The sequence below is a fragment of the Neovison vison genome, chromosome 12 (genome assembly GCF_020171115.1).
Source record: "Neovison vison isolate M4711 chromosome 12, ASM_NN_V1, whole genome shotgun sequence".
Classification (NCBI taxonomy): domain Eukaryota; kingdom Metazoa; phylum Chordata; class Mammalia; order Carnivora; family Mustelidae; genus Neogale; species Neogale vison.
Genome location: NC_058102.1, coordinates 47,124,106 through 47,150,840, shown reverse-complemented (window position 1 = coordinate 47,150,840; position 26,735 = coordinate 47,124,106). Strand labels below are relative to the sequence as shown.

At 33.1% G+C, this 26,735-nt stretch overlaps 1 protein-coding gene across 8 annotated transcripts in view; it reads left to right on the top strand.

Moving 5' to 3' along the window:
• The window catches only part of CNOT2 (CCR4-NOT transcription complex subunit 2), a 120,190-nt gene extending 94,317 nt beyond the window's left edge, over positions 1-25,873 (top strand). For 7 of the 8 annotated variants that reach the window (XM_044226633.1, XM_044226632.1, XM_044226639.1 and 4 more), the window contains 12 exons: positions 1,346-1,493; positions 2,235-2,417; positions 4,748-4,827; positions 7,928-8,053; positions 9,838-9,962; positions 10,892-11,012; positions 11,104-11,260; positions 13,983-14,044; positions 14,134-14,183; positions 16,315-16,415; positions 18,441-18,585; positions 24,725-25,873. In XM_044226633.1, coding sequence (XP_044082568.1) covers positions 1,346-1,493; positions 2,235-2,417; positions 4,748-4,827; positions 7,928-8,053; positions 9,838-9,962; positions 10,892-11,012; positions 11,104-11,260; positions 13,983-14,044; positions 14,134-14,183; positions 16,315-16,415; positions 18,441-18,585; positions 24,725-24,811 — 1,385 coding nt within the window. In that variant the 3' untranslated portion in view covers positions 24,812-25,873. The remainder of the gene's footprint in view (positions 1-1,345; positions 1,494-2,234; positions 2,418-4,747; positions 4,828-7,927; positions 8,054-9,837; positions 9,963-10,891; positions 11,013-11,103; positions 11,261-13,982; positions 14,045-14,133; positions 14,184-16,314; positions 16,416-18,440; positions 18,586-24,724) is intronic. The other variant, XM_044226638.1, reaches the window with a different exon arrangement.
• Positions 25,874-26,735: the final 862 nt, after the last annotated feature.

Here is a 26,735-nt window from a genome sequence, read left to right as displayed (position 1 = left end):
GTACACCTAGTACAAAGAACATAGTAGCTACATTGAGTTGGATTTACTGGGTTCATTAAGTTGAGAAGCAAAGTTAGGCTATAAGTTGAGTACTGTGGCTGGCAGATTCCAGTGGAATCTTTGTGGCCCACTGCTCTCCTTAGGTTAGGTATGACATTGTTATGCCAAAGGTAAATGTTACAAAAGTACTTGAAGTAAACCATTCAGAACATACATATACACACCAGTTTTTGGAGGTCACAGTTTCAGAATACTCAGGTCCTTGAAATTCTTGCTTTTGGAATTAGATCAGAAATGGAAGAAAAAAGTCACTTTAAATCCCTAGCACTAAAGTAACTATGTATTCATTTGCTTTTCATCTTACACTTTTATTTAACTTCCCATTCAGAGTAAGTTTTGTTGACTGATAGGCTGTTTCACAACTGACTAGAAACAAATCACTGAAAAGGGTGGGTCAGGAAGTGGAGGCATCCATAGGCAGATATGATAACTGGTGACAGCTGGACATCCTTACTCTGAGGGATGAAAGGGGTAGGAAGGATATCTAAAGATTCAGAATATTAGATATCCATGGCATTTATGAATCATTAAGAAATCAGTAATTTATATTTCATATTAATAAAAGGAAATATGTCATACATTTTTGAAATATTTATCCCAATATTTTTTTTTTATGTTTTGTATCTGAATGGTGAAACTTAAGTAGTCTGTAAAATATACCTATTGGAACACATCCATTGTTTTGGATCTTTCCCCAAGACTACTAGATAAATGGAAGGTTGCTATACTTTGAAAACTTAAATGTTTTAAATTCCTGTCTCTCGTAGTATCAGCTTGAGATTTTTAGCAGTTGCTGACATTTTATGTTGGGTTTGTAAAAAATTATAATGTTGAGAAATATGTATGTATAAATAGTAGAGATTTTTTAAATGCATTTTAAAAGGATCATATAAAAATTAAAGCTACTTTAGCAAAGTGGGGTTAAATGTCTGTGTACCTCAGTGATGATTTTAAAACATAAAAACACAAGATTGCAAATTTCTTAAAGCCATATTTGTACAAAATGTTTTCATTGAAACAAGTCATCTAATATTGTAAAATAGAAATATGAACAGAAGATAGAAATATGAAGGCAGTATCCATTCATAATATTAAATTTCAGATTAGAACATTTTTGTTAAAATCAGAGTCCATTTGGAGTGAATTGAATACATCCATTAAAAATTTGCATACTATATTACATGTTAGGTCATTTAAAAATGTTTTAAATTGCCAACTCCAGAAGATGGATAACAATTTCATTCCTGATGGCAATGAATTTCCTTCTTCTGAATTTTTTTAATAGGTGCACTAGGCCTTCCAATGAGGGGGATGAGCAACAATACCCCTCAGTTAAATCGCAGCTTATCACAAGGCACTCAGTTACCGAGCCACGTCACGCCAACAACAGGGGTACCAACAATGTCACTTCACACGCCTCCATCTCCAAGCAGGTATTTATTGATGGACCAGAATATTTCTCAAAATGTATCTTTGTAGAGTAAGCAAGCATTTTAGTTTTTTAATAAGATAACTAATTATTTCATTTTTCTGGTTCAGTGCCTTTCACTGAGGAAAAGAAAGTTAATACCCTATGCTCATTTTATTTCGCTGCAAATTGATAAGGATAGTATAAGATGTTTTTATCATGCTTCTAGCATACTGGTTGTCAGTGGGGTGGGTATCAAGGGTTAATCACCACCTGGGGAGCTTTTTCAGAAGTCAGCTCTTCCTCAAAAGAGGATGGGCAATTTAAAATCATTCCTCAGATAATTATGATTATTGCTCCCTCAACACACATACATTGCTCTAGTGAGTAAAATAAAATGAGATTGATTACAGAGATGAATGCATATTAGTTTGAAGAAGATAGAATGACATACATTTGGAATGAACTTTTTTAAATAAATGCATGAAATACATTTGTATTATTTTATGTCTTAGTCAAACCAATAGTTTTCTCATCTTAAATATCACCATATACTAGTTCTGCTATAATTTACCCGATTTCTTGTTGGTTTGTGTGACTTTTCAAAGAGCTAGAATGACCAGACAAAAGAATTATATTAATGAAAATTAGTGGTGTAATTTGAAAGTATATTTGAGGTTCTGGAGTTAGGCCAATTGATTATTTACAGAGAATTTTAATGAGTGATTATAGAGAGCTTATTTAGTATAATGGACTTCTTTTTCAGGGGTATTTTGCCTATGAATCCTAGGAATATGATGAACCACTCCCAGGTTGGTCAGGGCATTGGAATTCCTAGCAGGACAAATAGCATGAGCAGTTCAGGGTTAGGTAGCCCCAACAGAAGCTCGCCAAGCATAATATGTATGCCAAAGCAGCAGCCTTCTCGACAGCCTTTTACTGTGAACAGGTAAGATGTTTATTGATACTGTGTATCATTGTTTTTCTGGATATTTTCAAATTTGCCTTCTCATACTCAACATTCTGTTCTTGAGTCTTGGCTTCTGTCTCATAAGTTTGTTTCATCATATTTTTATGACCAAAGATTCTCTTTCTGTTACATGTTACAACTTCAGTCTCCCCAAATTCAAAGACACTCCTTTGAAAGTTAGTTTGATTTTGGAAAGCACTTTAGAGGTTTTTGTTATTGTTAGAAAAGAATTGTTCTTAAGTTGTCACTAGGCAAATTTTTGTGGTTATGTCCTTTGTCAGTTAAAAGGCTGGCCACTTATGTGTAAGAGTTCCAGACTTACAAACAGTAGTGGGGATATGTTTGACTATTACTGCCTTGCTTTACTTATGCTTTGGTTTAGTACTCTTTGAATTGAAATTCAATTTTGTGCTTTGGAGACTTAATGACCAAAGACTTTTTAAGGCTACATTTACAGTATTCGAAAATAGGGTCATGTTCTGGGATTTAAAATAAAAAGATAAGCTGTTGTGTTTTTTCACTCCTTTTTTGCACTTCCATTTGCATATGTTTACTGTGCAAGTGATAATGACAATACGAAGACCAGTTGTCCATTTTATTAGGATTTTTAAGCTGTTCGGGTAATTTATATGAGAGTAATGACTACAGTATAAGTCTTTGTATCTTGAAAAAATTGTGTTTAATTTTGCCAATTTTTTTCATCTTTTTTTTTAAATGGGGAACTGTATGAGGAAAAAGGATCTTGATCTGTTTGCTATCATCTTACCCATGTAATTCACTTTCTTCCATCTACTGCTTGCAAAATGTGGATTAAAAATAGGTTATTAGCACATTTCCTGTTTGATCTTTATCCCATGAGCTCTAGTTCTTTTATTTAGATTTATGAGTATTTCTCTTAATAATTTACTACTCTTAATTTAAAAAATAACTATTTGTAAAGGGTCATCAAAATTCTTAGCTACTTGATAGCTTCCTAATCATATACTTCTTGGACTTGATCACATCTTTTCTTGTAGTATTGTTCATTGAATGTGTATTTAAATTTTTGCCTTACCATATTTTTTTACATTTTATTTCTGAAAAACACATTATTTATAAATTGTCAATGAAACATGGGTCTCTATAACCCTGCTTATTACTGTTGATAAGTTGTATTTGTTATAGAATGTTTTCATCCCTTCAGTGGTTGAAGGTACCTATATCAACAATTCTAACATGCTATTAATTAAACAGGTGTTTCTAATGGCTTTCCTACTCTTCTCCAGAGTATTGTTTCACCAGCTCCATGTTTTGTGAAAATATTGTTTGGCCATAGTTAGTTTTACAAAGTTACACACAAACACACACACAAAACCCAGAAAAACCCCATCATCTCCACAAACAGTTTAACCCTACTCTTAACACTGATAACACTGTCTTTCATCAGATTATTTAATGTTAAAGTTGCATACTTTCATTGTAGAATTTGCATTAATAGCTGTTTTTGACATTCTTAATTACTTCTGGCTTTGCTTTAAGTTCAGACTTGTTTCTGTTCTCTTATGTTTAGCCTTGTGCAGAAAAAGGAGGCATTTGTAACTTATCAAGTACCAGTTGTGCATTAATTTAGAATGGAGGGTTCTATGGAGAGATTTGCTTTTTCTTTTAGGTAGCTGAAAGATAAACTATATTTAGATTAGAATGACACTTTTTTTTAGAACACTAAACTTAGTTAAAGAAAAGCACCATTTAATTCAGGTAAATGAAACATTTACTGAGTGCCTGTTTTATCCTCCTGAACAGTGAAGGCAGAGGATGCAGAGATGACCATGACATAGATCCTGTCCATGAGGCGTTTAAATTCTAGATGGGGAAAACTCTGTATGAAAGATGATCTTTTATGGAAAGTGATAATGGTAAATGGTATACTTACCAGTAGTGGAAGGAAAATAAGTATTCAGGAACAATAGTTATGCTCTAAATTGCATGTTTTTAAGGTTAGTTACATCTGCCAGTGTATCCAGTAAGTTGGCTCTCCAAGTACCTAAAATAGTACTATTAATCTCTGTTTTCCTCAAGGCTTATATGCAAATTATTTGTTTTTTTGTTTTTAAAATCATCTGCTTAAGACATTTTGGTTCTCAGTTATTCATGGAAGGACTTTAGGAGGATTTTTAAATAAAGGTTAAACTCAGAAAAATAAAATTAGTATTTGTTTTTAAACATACTGTTGTTTTGTATGAGGAGATCAAAAGTATACACTTTTGTTTTTCTTCATCTAAAAGTTAGTGTTCTTACTGTATATCTAAAATTATTTTCTATGTACCCAGTATGTCTGGATTTGGAATGAACAGGAATCAGGCATTTGGAATGAATAACTCCTTATCAAGTAACATTTTTAATGGAACAGGTAAGCTTATTCTGGAGGTAGTAACCTATAAAAAATATGGTAGATCTTTGAAATATAAAGCAATTCAACATACTGGTCTTAAAATATTACAGGATTTTTGTGTTAAACTGGTAGAATTTAATTTAGTGAGGATTTGACAGGAATAGGATTTAATTCAGTGAATAGTTGAGAGATATTTAAATATATTTTTTCACTTGATACGGTAATAGCATAATGTTATAACTTTAGAACTATTTCCTTAACACCTAGAGAAAGCCTAAACATTAATTTAGTCTATATGCCTCAGAATATCTTTTGCTTCAAGAGCATTTTCTAGCTTCAGTCCTGTCACTGCAGTGTAAATTAGATTGAGTGGTATGGTATTCTGGTTATAGAGACCTAAACCAAAGAAACCTTAAAATTATACTGGAGCACTTAACAGTTCTTAATTTCTTAATAATTTTAATAATTGGTATTTAACCCTTGGGGTTTTTTTAATCCAGTTTTATGTGTAAATTTTATTTTTTATTTATTTATTTTTCTTTAAAAAAAAAAAAAGATTATTTATTTATTTATTTAACAGAGAGAGAGAGAGAGAGAGAGAGAGAGAGAGAGATGACAAGCAGGCAGAGAGAGGCAGGCAGAGAGAGAGGAGGAAGCAGGCTCCCCGCTGAGCAGAGAGCCCGACGCGGGGCTCGATCCCAGGACCCTGAGATCATGACCTGAGCCGAAGGCAGTGGCTTAACCCACTGAGCCACCCAGGCGCCCCTATGTGTAAATTTTAATTACATAGAATTCTGATTTTGAATTCTTGTGGTCTGTTGGTTTATTTCTTCTATCAGCTGCTTCAGAGAAAGAGAGCAAGAGGCTTTATTTCTATTCTGCTTCAGATTTCACCCTCTTCCACCCTTGCCTCCAGACCTTTTCCTGAGTAAAGATCTAAAGGATGTAGTATGGCCATAGGAGCAAAAATAATGAGTGTAATCATTCAGAGAGATCTATACATAAAGGAAATAGAAGGGAAAGACTGATCAGTGGAATGTAGTATATGTGGAAGCAGGAGACAGGATTTAGTAATGAAATGTCATTTGTGACTATAAGCTTTTAATTTTTAAGTGTTATTACATGTTTAGCAGCATAGATTGATCAAATGAGACTTTAAAATTCTAAATTTTAGCACTTAAAAATTAGAGTTTTGTGTTCAAGATGTTAAAATGCTATGAAGTACCATATTCCTGTTGTTTCTGAAATGCACACTTTTTTCATATCATCTCTGAAATCAGACTATGTATCATAGTTTAATTGACAAGTTATTCTTTTTTTCCTGAATGGATCATAAAGTAACAATGTGTCTGACAATGCCATCTTATATTCTGAATTATGGTTTCATATACTTCCATAAATTTTTATATCATTTCTAAAATTCAGCTTTAAGTAAATTTTAACTATTTTTAGGGAAATTGTTTCCAGGTCCTTACCTAAAAATATAACTTGGGGGTTTACTAATATTTAGGTTAAAATTATTCTCCAATACTATGACCATTTTAAATTCCATCTTACAGGACATGAAGATGTGTGTTAAAAGTTAATATATATTCAGTGTTTCTAGTTAATTTATAACTGTAACTATAATAATTCAAGTAAGATTACTTTTATAACTTGAAACACTGTATAAATTTCTGTTGTCTTTTTATGTAGTAGTATCTTTTTAAAAGTTATAAACTACAATTGGTTTAGAAATAGTGGGCATGATTTTATCTTTTACTTTTCGTATTTTTAAATTGTAACCTGACTTGGAATGTTAATAGAGTGTTTTGTTTTTCTATCAACAAAGTAATCTTGAGATAATTAGTTTCTGAGATTCTTCTAATTATGGAACTTGGAGAAAAGTTAAAAATTAACTGAAAGGCCAAATAAATTGAAAATGCTCTAAAACATTAAAACGTTAGACAAAACAAAGATTAAAGAAAAGCTATAATACAGGCTAGAACTAAGTTAGGAAATTAAATTCTTCAAAAATTAAGAATGTAAGATTGTAAGAATAATAGAATAATAAAAGTTGAGAAGAAATCAAGGAGATAATTAAAATAGGCAAAATAGAGGGGCCGCCTGGCTGGCTTGGGTGGTAGAGCATATGACTCAACCTTGGGGTTGTGAGTTTAAGCCCCACATTGGGTGTAGGGATTACTAAAAAATAAAATATTTAAAAAATAAAACAGGCAAAGTAGAAATGTTGGGTTAAATTTTAATTTTTAAATGGAAGTGAACCAATTTTTTTTTCAATTAAAATGAACGATTAATTTTATTCATTTAATATATATTTATTGAGCGCCTACTATGTAATAAGTAATATAAACTTCTGGACTTTGTATTGTATTCCCATGCTTCCCACACACCTCCCATACATGGGAACCCTGCTTATAACCCTGTCCATACAACCTTACTTATATTTCCCAACTGTAAAACACACACATACATGCACACACACATTTTTGTATGGGACAGGTAGGTCACAGGACAGAAATCCTTAGAGTTTCTTCTTCCACTGCCTATGTTTCAGATAATATTCTGGTCATTTGCAAGAGGCACTGTCATTGTCATACCTGTGTATGACTAAAGCTTCAAGCATCCAGATACTACCTCTACCTCTGGATATAATGAAAAGAGCGATTACATCACAACAGTCTTTTTTTTGTTAGCTGACAAGCTATAACTTTAGAGTGCCACTCTTGGGGAAATAGTGTCCCACCTTACTCCTTATTGTCTGTCTGAAGTCACTAGGATTTGAGACTTTTATTATGCTAGCTACATACTACTTTACTGAATTATTCATGAAGTTCTTTTGTGTGAGATCAGTTCATGTGTTTATTGTACACCTACACATATCTAGTACAGTGCTGAGTATTATTTAGGAAGAAGATACTGTCATTTCAAGTTACGTTATGGTTGGTCTTCAATAATCTCTTTAAAATGTTTGTAGAATCTGGGTGCCAGGCTGACTTAGTAGAGCATATGACGCTTGATCTCTGGGTCGTGAGTTCAAGCCTCATATTGGGCATAGAGCTTACTTAAAATAAAATGCTTGTAGAATCAGTAACTAATGTTCTTTCTCATTATTTAGATGGAAGTGAAAATGTGACAGGATTGGACCTTTCAGATTTTCCAGCTTTAGCAGACCGAAACAGAAGGGAAGGAAGTGGTAACCCAACTCCATTAATAAACCCCTTGGCTGGAAGAGCTCCTTATGGTAATTAAACTTTTTAATGATGGCTGATGGAAACTTTCCATTGCGCACACACACATGCATTTACACATTTATATGCATGTGCACGTGTGTACACACACACATATGTTTTCTAATCAGGGTAGTATAGTTTTGTCAGAGTTGATACATCCACAGTGCATTTTCCTCCCAGAATGCCATGATAGAAAAGTTAAATGGGCAGACAGTTTGTACAGAAACACCAAAAGGAAATCCTAATTGGTACTCAGCGGTTATTTTCTTGTGACATTTCTGTCTTACTACACCTTAGTGATTATTTGTGGTCTGCCTTTTCTTAATTCATCACACGTTTTATAAGTCACTCATTTAAATCCTGCATTCTTATTAATAATGACCAACCAAACATGGAAGATTTTTTTCTAAGCCAGTTTCTTAACCTTCACACTACTGACATTTGGGTCAGATAAGTCCTTGTAAATAGGAGGCTATTGTGTGCGATGTAGAATGTTTAGCAATTTCCCTGGCCTCTGCCTACTTGTTGCCAGTAGTAACCCCCTCCCCATCATTGTGATAATCATAGGTGTCTCCAGACAGTGACAAATGTCCCGTGGGAGAAAATATTGTCTTCTGTTGAAAACCACTGACTCCTGGGTCATGGATCGTTTATGTAGACTCTTGGTCACAATTAAAACCCTTTCTCACTGTCTCTAATAAATAAGAGATTTGGCTAAATGGAAAGAGGGGGGGCGTGAAATGTGTGCAGTAACAATTTAGACATGAACATTAGATATAACTGCAGTGCAGCCATATTCTTACTATGCATTGCACATAGTTTCCTTTTGGGAGAATTTGGTAGATAGCAACAGTACTAGCAGCAATGAACTTAGAGGGGTCAGTTCATAACTTTTCTAAGATAACTGTTTTTCCTATTTTCATCCAAAAAGGATTTCTTTGCCTTTCAGCATATGAATACAAATAACAATATGTGAAGAAGGGGAAAATATATTGTTAATATCCTAAAGTTTCCAAATTAGTCTTCCAAAAATAACCAAAAATTGATCTGCCCTGGAAGTTGAGTACCTAGCTACTTGATTCTCAGTTCAGACTCTAATGTTTTTAACCTTTCCTCATAGGTCCATTTTTTCATCCCTTTAATCATTCCCGTTGCTCTCCTTGGACCAACTCTAGTTTCTCCATATCGTTCTTGAATTGTGGAGCCCCAAACTGGATATTGTTCTCCAATAAGGGCCTGACTAATGCCAAGTATAGTGGGAGGATTACTTCCCAGTTCTTGCATGTTTTACATCTATTACATGGAGTCCAAGAAAATCTGAAATAATATGGAGTTGTTTTATAATTGATTGCAATTTGCTCACTCTGTAAGTCACTTTCAAGTAGAATACTGACATGTTCTTTTAAAATTTATTTTGTTCATTTGTATTTGACAGTTAACTGGTGTTTATAATAGCTAGTCAAATATTTAAATCAAGCTTTAAACCAAAAATTTTGATAACTATTACCAATATCAAATTATGTTTTTAAGCATCTATATATGACCTTAGATTTAGAATTACAGGATTACCACTTAACTTCCCTTGTACTGTTTTGTATATTGAGTTATTAATCAGTATATAAAAGTTTAGTTCTTCATTGTTATCCTGAATACTAATTTTTTGAAGTGTGTTTTCATAGTGTAATTTTAAAAAATCATTTTGGTACAGTATCATGAGGAAAGTTAATTTTTTATAATTTGTAGAAAAATACCATAAATATGAATTGCAATTCTCTGGATTATTTTCATTACATAGTTGGAATGGTAACAAAACCAGCAAATGAGCAATCCCAGGACTTCTCAATACACAACGAAGATTTTCCAGCATTACCTGGTTCCAGCTATAAAGATCCAACATCAAGTAATGATGACAGTAAATCTGTAAGTAACTGAGAATTATGTATGTGAGTGATGTAGTTTTTTTCCCTTCAGATTTCTCTTGTATTAACAGTTTTGTAGACTATATTAAGGACTTACTAAATACTATTACAAAATTGTTTATCTTGAATATCTGTAATAATCTAACTTCTGAAGAATGTGGAAAACCTTTATAACTTAGAAGATAGCCTATTTTTTTCCTATTTCATATAGGTTTGCAAATTTCTGTTGAACTTCTCAGAGTTAATTTAGACTTTTATTGTAGTCCCTGTCAGCTGGATCCCATGAAGTTTGATATTATAGCCTTCTAAGGAGCTGTGTTTTTCTTGAGTAAGTTTTCTCCTTGAAGAATCTTTATACACATTTTTATTCCTGTGTTGATTCAGCCAACTCAGCTTCCTCTTTCTGACTTAACGAATGTGTTATTTCTTCCACATTTCACTGAAAATAGCTTTTTTGTGTGTGATGGGAGTTTGTATGTATTGTTAATAATTGATAAAGAAGATTATTGGGTAAGAATTAAATACGAATTTTTAAAGTTTATATATTCTAACTTATCCTGGAGGTTTTTATGCTGATATTATAGGCAACATACTGTAGTATTCTCTTTTAAATTAAAGTACTGAAGAGGGAAACTTGAAGCAAAGTTCTGAGATTTTTTTTTTCTGTGACCGAAGATCTGAGATTAAATAAGAATATTTTCCATATATTTCTTGTCCTTTTAATACTGAAATGTGTAAAATACAGGATTTATTCATAAACCATGGGACGGTTGTGGAAACAAAAAATTTCATGTAGAAGTTGAAAAACAGGTAATAATTTACTACCAATTTAAATATAATAAAGAATGAATAGAAAGATAACTAATATGTGAACTTGAAATTTTTACACTTAACAAATTTTAATGTCACATTTAATTTTTTTCATGTTAGAATTTGAATGCATCTGGCAAGACAACTTCAAGTACAGATGGACCCAAATTCCCTGGAGATAAAAGTTCAACAACACAAAATAATAACCAGCAGAAAAAAGGGATCCAGGTGTTACCTGATGGTGGGACTCTATAAAATACCTCAGAAATATTATAGAATTCATTTCTTTGCTTTTTCCTTAAAGATAAAATTACTGTGTTCTTCTTGTCCAGGTCGGGTTACTAACATTCCTCAAGGGATGGTGACGGACCAATTTGGAATGATTGGCCTGTTAACATTTATCAGGGCAGCAGAGACGGACCCAGGAATGGTACATCTTGCATTAGGAAGTGACTTAACAACATTAGGCCTCAATCTGAACTCTCCTGAGTAAGTTTTCCATTTTCTTTTCTTCCACATTTATATGTAATACCTATTTGCAGATTTCTAGGTTTTAATTTCATGTGATCAGATTGTATCACTTGTAGCCACTCATTGTTGCTGTTATATCTTGACTGTTTGGGTCATTCCCTCTCATGTTAGCTTCTGGATTACTGTCACTTGATAACATCATTCCTCTTTGGCAGTTTCAGAATACACATATATGATCATTCCAAAATCCTGAAATCTTGGCTCATTGAGTTTCTCACCTTCAAAAATCTTACTCTCTGCCGTATCTCAGCTACTTACATATTTAGTCATCCCTTTGACTTTGCCATTATCAGTAACTTCAGTTTCTTTATAATTTTATCTGTGTTCCCATGCCACTCCCTGTTTTCCATCTTTCTCCCTCTAGTTCTGGCTCCTATAATCATTTGACTCCTTGGGATCTTCAGTCCATTGATTACTCTATATTTTCACTGTTCCACAACACACTTTTCTTCCCATGAGAAGGACTCACTTCCTTCTTATCCAGTTAAATTCTATGGTCACTCATAATTGTTTATATGTACTCTTGGCTACTTTGCCCCTTTCTTGCTTTTTGTCAAGATTGTGTGGCAGAAACTACAACCCTGGTTATGCTCTGACTTCCATTCTTGACCTCTGCTACTGAGCCTGGCTAAAGAAAACCACACAGCTTCATTGCCTGGTCTCATTTCTTATTCATGGCCAGGAACTTCAAAAGTAGGTGCTTAATTCTGCCATTCATACCTGGCGTGCCAGATCCATTCATTCTTTTGTTCTCCTATGCAGCTGTTTCACATTTGTCTCTTTAGACATCTGATTATCTTTTTCCTTGTCCTTACTCTCAGATGCTAAGACCTTGCTTCCCCCACCCGCCCCAAGTTTTTATTTAAATTCCAGTTAGTTAACCAACAGCATAATACTAGTTTCAGATGTAGAATTAAGACCTTGTTTTTTATTTCTACTTATACTAAGAAAGATGGAAATAATCAGAAGAAAATGTCAGCATAGTTCTACCACCAAACCTGTTTGCTGTCTGTATCCTAAGACCTTATTCTTACTTTCCACCCTGTTGATATAGTTGATCCACGCTTTCTACTTAAATGTCTCTTGAAAACTCAAAGACGTGGCTCTAACAAATTTTTGTGCTTTCGTTGGGTCATTTTAATCAGCATACAAATATTCTGTTACTTTATGGTAATAAAATGCCTTCTTTTTATCTAACTTCTATGAGTTAACTGCCCTTATTTCTTGGAGAGCAAAACTCTTCAAAAAGCCATTTTTGCATCTCCCATTTGTGTTCTCCAATTCTCAGTTAAACCCATTTCATTTAGAATTTACCCTCACCACTTCACTAAAACTACTCTCATAGAGGTAATCAAATGGACGTGTATGTTATTAAATTCAGTGGTTGCTTGTAGGAATTTATCCTCCTTGACCTGTCACTGTTTGGCATAGTAGATTCATTGCTGTATGTTTCTCACTGCTTTGAACAGCTGCCACCCTGGTTTGAATCGCCCTCCTCTCTTGCCTGGATTACTCCATTAGCCATTCATCAGGTATCCCTGATTCTCTCTGTGTCCCTCACAGTCTCTTTATTTAGGAGCCAGGACCATCCTTTTTGAATAGGTTAATCTTCTGCGCACTGCTCAGTGAGGGTTTATGGTTTCATTATGAATAAAAACTTAAAATCTTGGGATGCCTGGGTGGCTCAGTCTCTTAAGCTTCTGTCTTTGGCTCAGGTTATGATTCCTGGGATTGAGTCCCTCATTGGGCTTCCTGCTCAGCGGGGAGCCTGCTTCTCTCTCTCCCTGCTGCCCCCTTGTTCATGCTTGTGCTCTCTCTCTGACAAATACATAAATAAATCTTAAAAAACAAACAAAAAAAAAACCCAAAATCTTTATAGGGCTATTTATCTTTATAGGCATCTTCTCCTTCCCCCACCTTAATAGCTTGTCCCTTTGTTCACTCTGTTCCCAGCTTTCGTGGCCTTCTTGCTGTACTTCAGACATTTCAGTCATATCCCCACCTTAGTTACTCTAGCAGTTCCCTCGGACTAGAGTAGTCTTCTGCCAGATTAATAGGGCTAACTCCCTCCTGTCTTTCAAGTCTTGTTCAAATCTGATCTTCTGAATGAGACCTAACCTCACTGCTTTATTTAATGCAACTAATCTTCCATCCCCACCTCTCCACAAACATGGAATATTATTTATTATGCAAATTATTTTTGTCTGCCTCCCTCTCATCTATCATCCTCAATCAGAAAGTAAGTTTCATATTGTCAGTTACCTAGAACAGTGCCAGGCATACAGCAGACACTCAGTAAATATTCGGTGAATTTGAACTTTAGCTTTTAATAATTACTGTTTTTTTTCTGGGAAAGTAGTTTTACTTGGGGGCATGCTGTTAATCAGTTTAAAACATTCTGAGTTGAAGTTACATGTAAATGTGAATGAATGAATGAATATATATACACATATATATATAACTTTATACACTTTGCGTATATATATGTATACACACACACACACACACCCCTAGATAACTTGTTTCATTTTTCTGTATAAGTCATAGTAAACACATGAAAAGAAATTAGAAGTAAAGATGCTTGTTTCACTTTTGAAGTCACTGTTTTTCTGAAATAAAAACTGAAATCTTTTTCTGCTTTGGACTTCAGAGTGTTTGTTTTTTTTCCCCTCTTATTCAGAAATCTCTACCCCAAATTTGCATCACCCTGGGCATCTTCACCTTGTCGACCTCAAGACATAGGTAGGAGAATCAATTTGCGTTCAGACCTTTTAAAAATATTTTTTTAACTGAGAATCAGTTAATAAGGCTTTTTTCATTTTATTATCCAGACTTCCATGTTCCATCTGAGTACTTAACGAACATTCACATTAGGGATAAGGTGAGTGTAGTTTATTATTCTCCTCAGTCAGCATGAATGTATCTATTTGTCAGGTACTGGTATTCAGTTCAGATGGCATAAAATTTTTTGAAATAATTAGCAGTGGTTTCAGGGGTATGCTTTCATATGTGTCCATTCAATTATGTAAAACAATTTTATTTCTATTTTTGTTTATCTTATTGTTTTGATGAGATCCTGGGTTACATTTAAAGAGTATGTTTTAAAAACAGTGGTAGGACTGGTTATAAACAGTGGTAGGACTGGTAAAGTATCTCTTGGAGTTACTATTAATAACGGTATAACCGTGGTTGATGAGAATAAACTGTCTTAGAAAATTTGATTAATTTCCTTCTGATATTCTCATTTTATGCTCTTAACAATAAAAAATGCTTTTTATAAATGTTATATAGTGTTTTCAGTGGAACAGCATATAAATATATACTTTAAAACTTTGACATTTGACTTTTTAAAATGTCTTAATTACCCAAAATTCTAGTTCTAAAGTAACTATTAACAGATTACAGTTTTAATCTTTTTCTTACTCTTAAAGAAGAAAATGGTAAATATTTTGTTTAGGGGAAAGAACTAAGTGTTCATTTCTGTTAGAAATTGTGTCCCTAGATTTTGGCCTTGAGGAAGGACATAATTTATTAAAAATTACATGTTATACATATGTGTCTAATGTATTATATATTTAAGTATGAGTCTAAAATATTTCATAAATATATAAAATACATATCAAAATGACAGTGTCCTTTGTCTGTGCCTTCAAGTTGCATGGTCAAATGGATGTTGATTTTTTGGACAGGCAAGTTAAAGAGATACTTCTCAATATGTCTTTTGATACTTGAGTAAATGGAAGACAAGAAGTATGATAGAGAACTAATTTTTTCTGTTTGTGGACTTTGTGATTTTTCTGCCACCTCCACCATAGATAGGGCTTTTTTGCTCCAAACACCTAAGGATTCCAGAACCTTTTCTTAGGGCAATTTAAGAAATACTGATTTAGGAGAATTTATCACCTTCAGAAGTGCTGCTTGAATGGGGATGATATGAATGGAGACAAAAATTATATTCCATGATTGTGTAACAGTTAAATAAACATTTAGATACAGAATTAGGGGAAGAGATTAAAGTGCTCATTTTGGTTAGCTTTTTTTTTTTTTTTTTTTTTTTAAAGATTCTATCCATTCACCTGACAGACAGAGATCACAAGTAGATAGAGAGGCAGGCCAGAGACAGAGGAGGAAACAGGCTCCCCACTGAGTGAGAGCCCGATGCGGGGCTCGATCCCAGGATCCTGGGACCATGACCTGAGCTGAAGTCAGAGGCTTTACCCAACTGAGCCACCCAGGCGTCCCTTGGTTAGCTTTTAAATAAAGGTTTATCCTAATACAAGGTTTCGATAATGTTAAACTTGATGTTTTCTATTTTGATTGGCGGTTAATGTTTCTGCTTTGTGGAAGGCAGTCATCTTTTAATCATCCATTTAAACAAAATAAAGAGAATCCCTTTATGATTTTTGTGTTTACCATCTGTGATTTGCTAAAATGCATAACCTACTGATTTGTGAGTTGCTGTCCAGTGTAGATTCAGCTAACATTTCATACAAGTTTTCTATGTGATCAGGCATTCTTTAAGGTACATTCATATATAGACACTTTATCCATTTCATTTACATTCTTAATAACCTTGTAGGTCTCATTTCTGCATTTTGTATGGAAGTTCATAGCATTAAATAATTTAGATATGATTATATTTGTAAATAATGGAACTGGGTCTTGAATAGAAGTCCTACATCTCTGAGCATTGTTTCCACTATTATTACCATGTTGGGTATTAATAAGCCCTCTAGTAAAACAGCATTTGGTCTTGGTTAGAAGTTTTTATATAGCTTTTTATCCTATTAGTACATAAAGTAGAGGTACCAGAAATAATTGTTAAATTACTTCAGTTAAATGGTAAAGCTCTCCCTTAAAATTGTAACTACCTGCAAAATCACGTAATAACGGTTATCTGCTATAAAGAAAAGAGTTTCTGTTTATCTTTTTATTTTTACTTCAGTGGTAGCAATATGTTAGGATTTTCAAACTTATTTTACACTTCAGAATAATTGATTTCTCTTTTCCAGCTGGCTGCAATAAAACTTGGCCGATACGGAGAAGACCTGCTCTTCTATCTCTATTACATGAATGGAGGAGACGTATTACAACTTTTAGCTGCAGTAGAGCTGTATGTTCAAAGTATTTTTAAACACTTTTGTATTATAGTGGATCTTGTTTATTCTGAAAGCTTTTCTTTTAAATGATAGTTATGGTTTCTGTCTTTTGTTTTTAAAGTGAAAATATTTCCATCAAGAAATAATTTGTTTTTACATTTAATAAAATTAATTTAGATTGAAAGTTTGTTATCATGGGGACACCTGGGTGGCTCAGTTGGTTAAGCAGCTGCCTTCAGCTCAGGTCATGATCCCAGGGTCCTGGGATCGAGTCCCACTTCGGGCTCCTTGCTCGGCAGGGAGCCTGCTTCTCCCTCTGCCTCTGCCTGCCTGCCTGTCTGCCTGTGCTCGCTTGCTCTCTCTCCCTGTCTCTGACAAATAAATAAAATCTTTTTTTAAAAAAAAAAAGAAAGTTTGTTATCATGGTTAATGGTCACTGTATAAAAAGAGTTATTTCAGATTTAAATAATCCTAAATTTGTAAGAAGACAGAATTGTTTAATGAATTTGGTGAATCTAATTTTTATGAATATTTTTTATAAATATGTGAAGTATAAGATATGGTTCATAACTGTGGCTCATCTTTTTGTGGAAACACATATATCAATGATAGTGAATTTCATCATTAATGAACATCTGTTGAGTATTATATGGGCAAAGCACTGCATACATCTTGTGTGTTTTGAAGTATTGATGAAGTCCACATTCATTATCAGAAGCCTGTTGGCCAGCTTAAATTAGTGTTAAGAAGTTGGTCCATGGAATGTTTTTTCTTGAGCATTTCTGTTTTTACCTGATGCTCTAAGAATAAAAATTTTTGTGTCCTTTCTCATATATAATTGGTAGTATATTTTGTTACCAATAGATTATTCTATTAATCATGTTTACTAGAATAAATTGTTATTAAAATTTTATAATATTGTGAGACTCCCAGCTGGCTCAGTTGGTAGAGCATGTGACTCTTGATCTTGGGGTTGTGAGTTTAAGCCCTTTGTTGGGCCTAGAGCTTACAAAAAGAAAATTATGATATAGAGACCTAATTTTTACAGATTTTAAGTATTTTATAATATTCCTAATAACATTTCTATAAATGGCCTTGGATCAGATACTAAAAATGTAAAATTCACTGTGTTGATAATAAATTGTTTTTTTAGTTCTCTATTGAGAATTTGTTTTCTCCCATGTTTTCCCCTCATTTTTTGTAACATAGCAACTGTTACCTGTTCTTTTTAATTTATTCATAAATAAATAAATTCATTTAGTCATTCATCTATCCATTACTGGCAGTTCTGTCTCATATCTTATGTCTAAAAATGATCTCATTTATTAGTAGGAAAGTAGTTGTTTACACGGAGGTTTATTCTACCAGAGATGTTTTTTCTGGTACTTTTACCTCCTTTGGATGTTACTTCCCCAGTTTACAAGTGATATTAAATCCTTATTGATTCTTGCATGAATTCTAATGTATATCATTTTGGCTTTTGAAAATTTAAGATCAGTGAGATTTGAATAAAAATGTAATACATTCATTAAGAATTTTTTAAGTGGATATTCTATTTTCAACATAGTTTAAAAATTACGTGAATTTAAATAGATAAAAATACTGTATTTTGTTCCTTATAAAATAATACAAATAGCTGGGGTTTTTGTTTGTTTTAATAGATATCTCAATTTCTATTGAATGTTAAGAAGAACGAAAAAGGAGTGAAGTTTCTGGAACACAATGTATATTTGGTCTGCCTAAGTTTTTAACACACTGCTCATAGAGCTTTTAAGATCTCATTAATGTTTGCATAAAAAAGTCTCTTCAGTTAAATAAAGATGTGTATATTAATTAATGAGTGTGGTTTTTGGACAAATTAAGGAATTCTTTTCCTCTATTTCACTAAGGTTATATTTAATAACAAAGGGTAAAGAAGCATCCATATTTATGTATTTTCTGTATAATTATTTTCTGAGAAAAATTTTTACAAAATGTAGAAAATGTTTGATGTGAGCCACAGGAAAAAATTAATTGTCTTTTTCTCTTAAAAATTGAAGTTTTAACCGTGATTGGAGATACCACAAAGAAGAACGAGTATGGATTACCAGGGCACCAGGCATGGAGCCAACAATGAAAACCAATACATATGAGAGGGGAACATATTACTTCTTTGACTGTCTTAACTGGAGGAAAGTAGCTAAGGTATATTTTTTTCCATGTGCAAATGTGTAAATGTATAAATCGAGATTTTAAAAAGAAGTATCCTCTTTTATCTGTTTATATGTACCAATACATCCATTCCAATAATGTGCCAGATACTTGCTAAATAAGTTTTTTTGTCTTCACCTCCTTGGCTTGATTTAAATTCTAGGAGAGTATCCGGAAACATCTCATTTCACCCATAGTTAGGAAAATGATTGAACTTGGTAAGAAATTTTGTAATTTTTCACAAGCCTTGGTAACAATTGAAATATTTTTGTGTCTACTCAGTTGTAAAATAAAGATCACCCTCTTGCAATCCCAGTCATGTATTCTTACTACTTGAAGCAAGTAGAAGATTTTCCTAAAACTGGTATATAAACAGATAATAGGCTTTTAAAAACGCTTGCACTCATTGCAGGAAAGGTGCTTGAGTTTTGTTTGCTTATGATACAAAGAAAGAAAATTGTAAGCATTAACCATGATTGTTCTATGACTAGTATGCTGAGTATTGGAGGGAAGAGGGCTGTGGGAAAAGTTGGTTGTTACGTTTTGTTTTGCAACTTTTCCTCACAAAAACACCTATTTAACTGTCCCATGAGCAAAATTTTCATGAGTGTCATAGCGTATTTCACATTTGTATGTAGTTCTTATGTATAAATTTAGTCTACCTAGTAGAGAGTATAACCAACATCTGATTTCATAACCCTAAATTTCGTTTCCCTTGAGGATTCTTAGGTTTAAAAACTAAAGAGTTTGTTTGTTCTCAAAAAATTTAAACAGAAGAAAAACATTTCTTGACAGTCCATTGGATAATTCTTTAGTTGTTGGTTTGGGCTTTTTTATCTTTTGAATCAACTTTACCAAATTAATAAGAAGGTACAACATTTTAACAAGATAACGTAAAATGCTTACAAGCTCTTTATCACAGAAATGTTTTACATCACAAGAAAATTTAATACAAAACTTGAAGGAAGGAAATAGGAAAAGTTGTGCCCAAGTAAAAAAACACCAGACAAGACACATACAAGAGGTTAAATCTTTTTTTTTATTATTACTTTTGGGTGTTTGTCAGTGGTAAATGTCATTACTTCTCAGACCAAGTCCATAGACCACCATACTGTATTCGAGTTACTTTATAACAGTTATAATTAATATGCATATCTTAATTTCAGAAGGCAGATCCGTGATCTGACCTTTTAAGTAGAAACAATTACATTCATTTCAAATATTACAAGAGACATTGTGTATGTTACCTGTTAAGAAGTATAGTGTGGTAGAAAGTGATAGCCCTTACATCATAGATTTGAATTTAACTGCTGTTTCAGCTATTTACGCTTTGCCCTTGTGCAGGTTTCTTTTCCATGCCTGCTTCCTTATCTTTTAAATCAAAGTCATATTTGCTTCTAGATTGTCATGGATTAAATGAGATTTTACACACACACACACACACACACACACACATTGAGTACAATGTTTCTCATATATTGGGTATTTGACATGGGAGTAGTTGTAGTTTGTTGCTGTTTCCGCATTCTTACAGCTTACTACTACTCTTCTTCAAAGATGGAAAAACTGTAACTGTTGTTAGGTCAGGTCAGTGGTTCTCAAATTTAACTTGCACCAGAATTACCTGGCAGCCTTATTAAAAACACAAGTTGCTGAGCCATACCTCCATTGTTTCTGATTTAAGAAGTCTATGCATGGGGCCTGAAGGTTTGCATTTCTGACAATTTCCTAAATGATGCCAATGATTTTTCTGGTCTTTGAGCCATACTTCAAGAACAGTTGATTGTACAGGAGAGAAAAATGATCTTTGGAGGGGGAAAAGAGTCTTTTAGTAAATAAATGAAGTTTTCTTTATTCGATTGGAAGCTTTTTGCTCAATATCATTGTGTTATTCCAAACTTCTATATGCAAAAAGGATGGATGTTTGTAGTAGATTGGTGTATCGTTTTAGTTAAGTTATAGTTCAGTATAAATGACAGATTTTCTTATGTGAAAAAGGTCTGTTTCTAGTACTACTTTCTTCCCACAAAGTTAAATATTCAGAAGCAACTTAAACATTAGTAGGCCCCTTTACTTTCCCATAAAAAGCAATTCCCCACTCACACACGTCATTTTAAAGAAAAGTGTGTGTGTGTGTGTGTGTGTGTGTATAAATATGTAGTGTGAATATATAAAGTAATTTTACCCAAATTTATCTGATCTCCTGTACAGTTGAGCTTTGTCTTAACCTTTACCTTTATAATTTTTAGCTCTGAAGTTGGAAAATAAAATTTGAGAAATATCATTAAACTGTTTCTTTAGGAAATCTCTTTTGAGGTAATTGCTTGCCACTGGCACTGATACTTTTCATCAAAATTATTTTCACAATGATGAAAGCAAGCATAATTACTGGTTTCTACTAAGTATTACACATAGTTCACTTTTGTTATATTAAAATAGATTCATGAACTTAAAACTTTTAAGTTGTATCCTCAGAATAAACTTTTCACAGTGGCTTCTGGTTTTTGTTTGTTTTAAAGATGTAAGACCTTTAGTTCCATTTAAAATGTATTAACAGTTTATCAAACTACAGAAAAGCCCTTAAAATGCCATGTCCCAAGTTAACCTCAATGTCCCCACCTATAAAGTGGGTGTGGTTTCTTACTCACAGGTAAAGAGCATGCATTATTAAATAACTTCAGCTCATTGTAAGAAGCCTGCAGTCTGAATTAGTATTACAAGTAATAGCTTGATAATATCATGTTATCTTTGGAAAGTATTGACCTGATCTAGACTATTGTCAGATCTCCATCTCACAATGTCTTATATGAAGTTCTTTCTTTTTTGCAGATTACTTAATATTTCCAGAGATTTGAAAAATCGTTATTATGAAATTTGATGATTTAAATCATAAGTATTTTTTAGCCCTGAAAATTCTTTAACTGAGTTCTAGGATCCAGCCCATTAAAGTATTTTTTGTATGTCAATAATGTATACATAAGAATTTTGAACTATCTCTTTTTCTCCCCTTTTAAATAATCTGGACTTGTCAGCAGGCTGTGTGGTCTAGCCTTTGTAATTTAACTAGAATTACTCACCATCTCACTAATTTAAAAATAGTGGTCATTCAGACTATATATATAAATTTTTTTAACTTTTTTAAAGATTTTATTTACTTATTTGACAGAGAGTGCGTGTGTGAGAGAGGGAACACAACAAGCAGAGGGAGTGGGAGAGGGAGAAGCAGGCCTCCTGCTGAGGGGAGAGCCTGATGTGAGGCTCGGTCCCAGGACCCCAGAATCATGACCCAAGCCGAAAGCAGACAGACACCCAATGTGTGAGCCACCCAGGAACCCCCAGATTGTGTATATTCTTAATGAGTAGAATTTTAAAAATAATTTCATCCACAGAATTTTCAGGTGATGGAGGCTTGCCATACGATCAATAGCTTTCTCAGACTAAAGACTTAAAAATTGAATTATTTTAGCCTGACTTCACCTTGTACATCCAACACTGACTAGGATTTCTAATGCTTAAAATTTTTTATAATAACAGAGCCTGATATAAATGTGATTTTTTTTTCATTAATTTCACTGGTACACATTACTATATCTATACTTATTTAATCAGTAATATGTACTTTTCATCAAAGTAGCAAAAAATTATGTCTAATAAGTATATGTAAGATAGTTTGAAACTTCCTAAAATTGAAGGATTTATCTTAGGTAAGAGAAAGCTGACGTTTTTGAGAATTAGAGAAAATATTCCTGCAGTATATGTTTCTCTGTGTCATTTGATCAGTGATTACATTAATGCTTTTGTAGTAATTTCATTTGATTATCTGAATCCAGTACATGTACAGTACAGTTCTGCTTACAGTGAACTTTTGAGAATATGTAGCCTAGTTTGATTAACAGAAAAATAACTTTAAAAGTTGTTTATAAAAAGTGTCTAAAATACTTTATAACCTTTTAAATCATTAAATTTTAATATTTGTTCTTAAATGAAAGAAACTGGTGTTTATTAATTCATCAGCCATTAATTATATACCTGCTAGGGGCATGGCACTGTATTATAGGCAGTATGTAGTGGTATACAAAAACAGGCCTATTTTTGTACCTACTGGTTATATAAAGAGGTGTGCATGTGTGTTGTGTGTACACAAAACAGATGTGTAAAAGAGATGTTACCAACAGTCAAAGGGAACAAAGAGATACCTGTATATACTGTAAATTTATGTATTTTAAGAAAAATAAAAATAAACAGAAGACTAAAACAAAGATGTAAGAAGAAGGAAGACAAAATTTTGACTTCTTTAATTTCTGAATCTCTGATGTATGAGTTTTTTAATTACATTAAAAAAAATGTATTATGTTCCCTAGGTTTAAAACTGATCTTTTTCTTTTAATATGTAGGGAGAAAAATATGTGCACTGATGAAGTTACTCTAGTGTAATTTCTAATAATACTGTGTAGTTCACCTCTGTACAATGACAAGGACAGGATAACTGAACAAAATTTAATTTACGTAATTTATTGGGGCCTGTGATTTGTTATAGTTACAGATTTTTTACCCTGCAGCTACACATCTTTTGGAACTAACTTGCCAGTTTTAATTTGTAAAAAGTGATATAACAAGAAGATTCTTTCTTTACTCATATTGATATTCTTCTTTAGCCAGGCAATAAATTGCTTTTAAAACTTAGGGGTAGGGAGAAAGAGAGTGGTGTCTACACAATGCATTGGGGGGGTGGGAGGGAACGATGGTGATTCTGGAGTTTGCTAGTTTTAATGATAAGCAAATAACCTATGTGCCCTTTGTAGATTAAAGACATTACACTGTCCCTTCTTTAAGAACATTTGTCAGTGAACTGAATTTTTTCAACATTTCTGCGTAAGGGGTGTAATGAAGTAAATTTATTTAGATCTTGTGCTAACACTATTAAAAATAACTTGTTAACTCTAGGTGGTCATGGGCTTTGGTGCTACATAGGTCTGAATCCTAATCCTAGATCTGCCACTTACTATATGATTTGGGCAGGTTACTTGGGAACCTCATTTCTTCAGGTGCACAATGAAGATAATGATATTTACAGAAATACACAATCAGAAAGATTAAAATTAGCTGTTTCTCTAGTTTGGGCGCATACTAGGTTTTCAGTTGTTAATGTAATATTCTTAAATTTAAATACTTGGTTTTATATCTCAGAGTTCAATCATTAAAACATAGGTTTTCATTTTAATTTAATAATGGGAATGTATGGTAAGATATGTTAACCCATAGTGCTAACTACTTGTTGGCTTTCTTTAATACATAGTATAAATAAAGGTTCATAATGTCTTAAATGGAATTGATTTAGTTTGTGCTGTTACTGAATTCATATTATATAGAATTAGTGATTTTAGAACCTCTTGCTTTTTGGATTTGCAAAGGTGTGTTTTTTTTTGTTTTTTTAATATACAAAATTATCTTCTCTGTCTTGATCATAGGAAGTATAAAGAAATTACTTCATTCTCAAACTTTAAAACTCTCATGAAGTTCATGTATTTTGAAAGTTCAATTAAAATGAGCTAAGTAATTTGTGTTCAGATGTGCATACAACAAAACCACTATTTAGTTTTGAGTGGCATTTACATCTTTTCAGTGTTTGGGTTTGAAGTGGGAAGTTGAGAGATAAGTGAATTGTAAGGTTAGGATAACTTTATGTGTTTGCTTTTTTAAAAAAGTAGGTGTAATAATTACAAGTTGGAAAAAAAATTTTTTTTTTGAGGAAAAAGTAAAATTTTTTTTTTTTACATCATTGAAGGTTGCCTTTATTTTAAATATTCTGCAATGTTCAGTGCTTTTTACTGACGATACAGTAATTGCTGCTCAGACTTCTACTTTTGAGCAAAAAAATGCATGGTTTCAGTGGTTATAAAATAAATATTCATGAGTAGTCTCTGACTTCTACACAGAAAGTCACTTAGCAGAAATGGCAGCACATTACTTTTCTTCAAGCAGTATTTTAGAGGGGTAAAAAAGAGTTGGTACATCTGTGTCTGTTCATTCTCATACATGTAGGTATTTTGTTTACCTAGTAAAATATATTTTGACAAAAATCTGAGATCAGAGGGAGAGGAAATCATCTAAATTCTTAAATTTGGTTTTATAGGAGTTTCATCTGGAATATGACAAATTAGAAGAACGGCCTCACCTGCCATCCACCTTCAACTACAACCCTGCTCAGCAAGCCTTCTAAAAAAAGACTTCCCTTTTCTTGGGGTATGGCTGTCTCAGCACAATACTCAACATAACTGCAGAACTGATGTGGCTCAGGCACCCTGGTTTTAATTCCTTGAGGATCTGGCAATTGGCTTATGCAAAGGGTCACCATTTGAGGTCCTGCCTTACTAATTATGTGCTGCCCAACAACTAAATTTGTAATTTGTTTTTCTCTAGTTTGAGCAGGGTCTGAATTTTTTTTTCATTTATTTTCTTTTTTTGCCAGCAGACAGACTTGAGTCTGTAAAGACAAGCAAGTACACTGACAGAAGTTTACCATTTAGTTTCTAAAATGTAAAAAAAGAAAACCCACAAAAGACTCAACAAAATTAGACCACAAAATTTGCATTGTTCATTGTAGCACTATTGGTAATAAAATAACAAATGTTTGTGCATTTTTATGTGAAGATCCTTCTCGTATTTCATTTGGAAAGATGAGCAAGGTCTGCTTCCTTCATTTTACTTCCCCTTCTGTTTTTGAAAGGCAGTTTCGCCAAGCTTAACGCAAGAATATCTGACTGTTTAGAAGAAAGATATTGCCACAATCTCTGGATGGTTTCCAGGGTTGTGTTATTACTGAGCTTCATCTTTCCAGAATGAGCAAAACACTGTCCAGTCTTTGTTACGATTTTGTAATAAATGTGTACATTTTTTTTAAATTTTTGGACATCACATGAATAAAGGTATGTATGTACGAATGTGTATATATTATATATATGACATCTATTTTGGAAAATGTTTGCCCTGCTGTACCTCATTTTTAGGAGGTGTGCATGGATGCAATATATGAAAATGGGACATTCTGGAACTGCTGGTCAGGGGACTTTGTCGCCCTGTGCACTAAAGGGCCAGATTTTCAGCAGCCAAGGACATCCATACCCAAGTGAATGTGATGGGACTTAAAGAAGTGAACTGAGACAATTCACTCTGGCTGTTTGAACAGCAGCGTTTCATAGGAAGAGAAAAAAAGATCAATCTTGTATTTTCTGACCACATAAAGGCTTCTTCTCTTTGTAATAAAGTAGAAAAGCTCTCCTCACTGCAGTGTTGACTTTGATTTGAAATTGTGAAATTATTTCTTCAACATGAAAAGTAGACCCAAACCCTCAAGTTTTACAAATATCTAACTGAATGGTGTGACTAAACAATATAAAATGTAGTCTTTTTTTCAGCTTTTGACAAGTAATTTGATGGAACCATACATCATTTTACTTGTAGGTTAAAAATGCAGATGCATTTTTCTTTATTAACTAAGTCAAAACAAACTTTTTTTTTTTTTTTTAAATAATTATGGCTGCATTAGAAATAAAACTTTCTGAACACTTATGGGACCCAATCAAAATACTTTAGTGAGAAATCTGTGAGACATTTCTTGATGGACCTTTGAGATTTAGCTTTAAGAATTAATACACAAATTAAGGTAAGCCAAAAGCAGGGATAAGAGACTTTACCTTCAGTGTGCTGGCCTGGATATTTCACATTTACAAGTCGATGGATTCATTTCCATCTAAAGGAAAATACTGTATTTAAAAATGTCTGAAGACTGAAGCTACAAACACTAGAGATAGAGAGTAAAAAAGGCAGTGAGTTTTGATTTTCTAAATTTTCATTTTTAACCTATTTTTCTATGAAGAGTGAAAGTTTGTTGACATTTACCAAATCATGTTTGAAAATGAAACATTTATGACATTGCTGTGTTTGTGTATCAGGAATATGAAATGAATTAAGATTTACCTTTTTCTATGTATTTTGAGATACGGAGAAACTGACATAAAAATGTCAGGATTTTTTAACCTTTCAGATTTAAACCAAAGCATCTCCTCTGTAGGAAAGATGGCACTTACATAATTATAGTTTTAATTGTTGTGCACAAACCCCTCTCACATATTTGACATAAACCA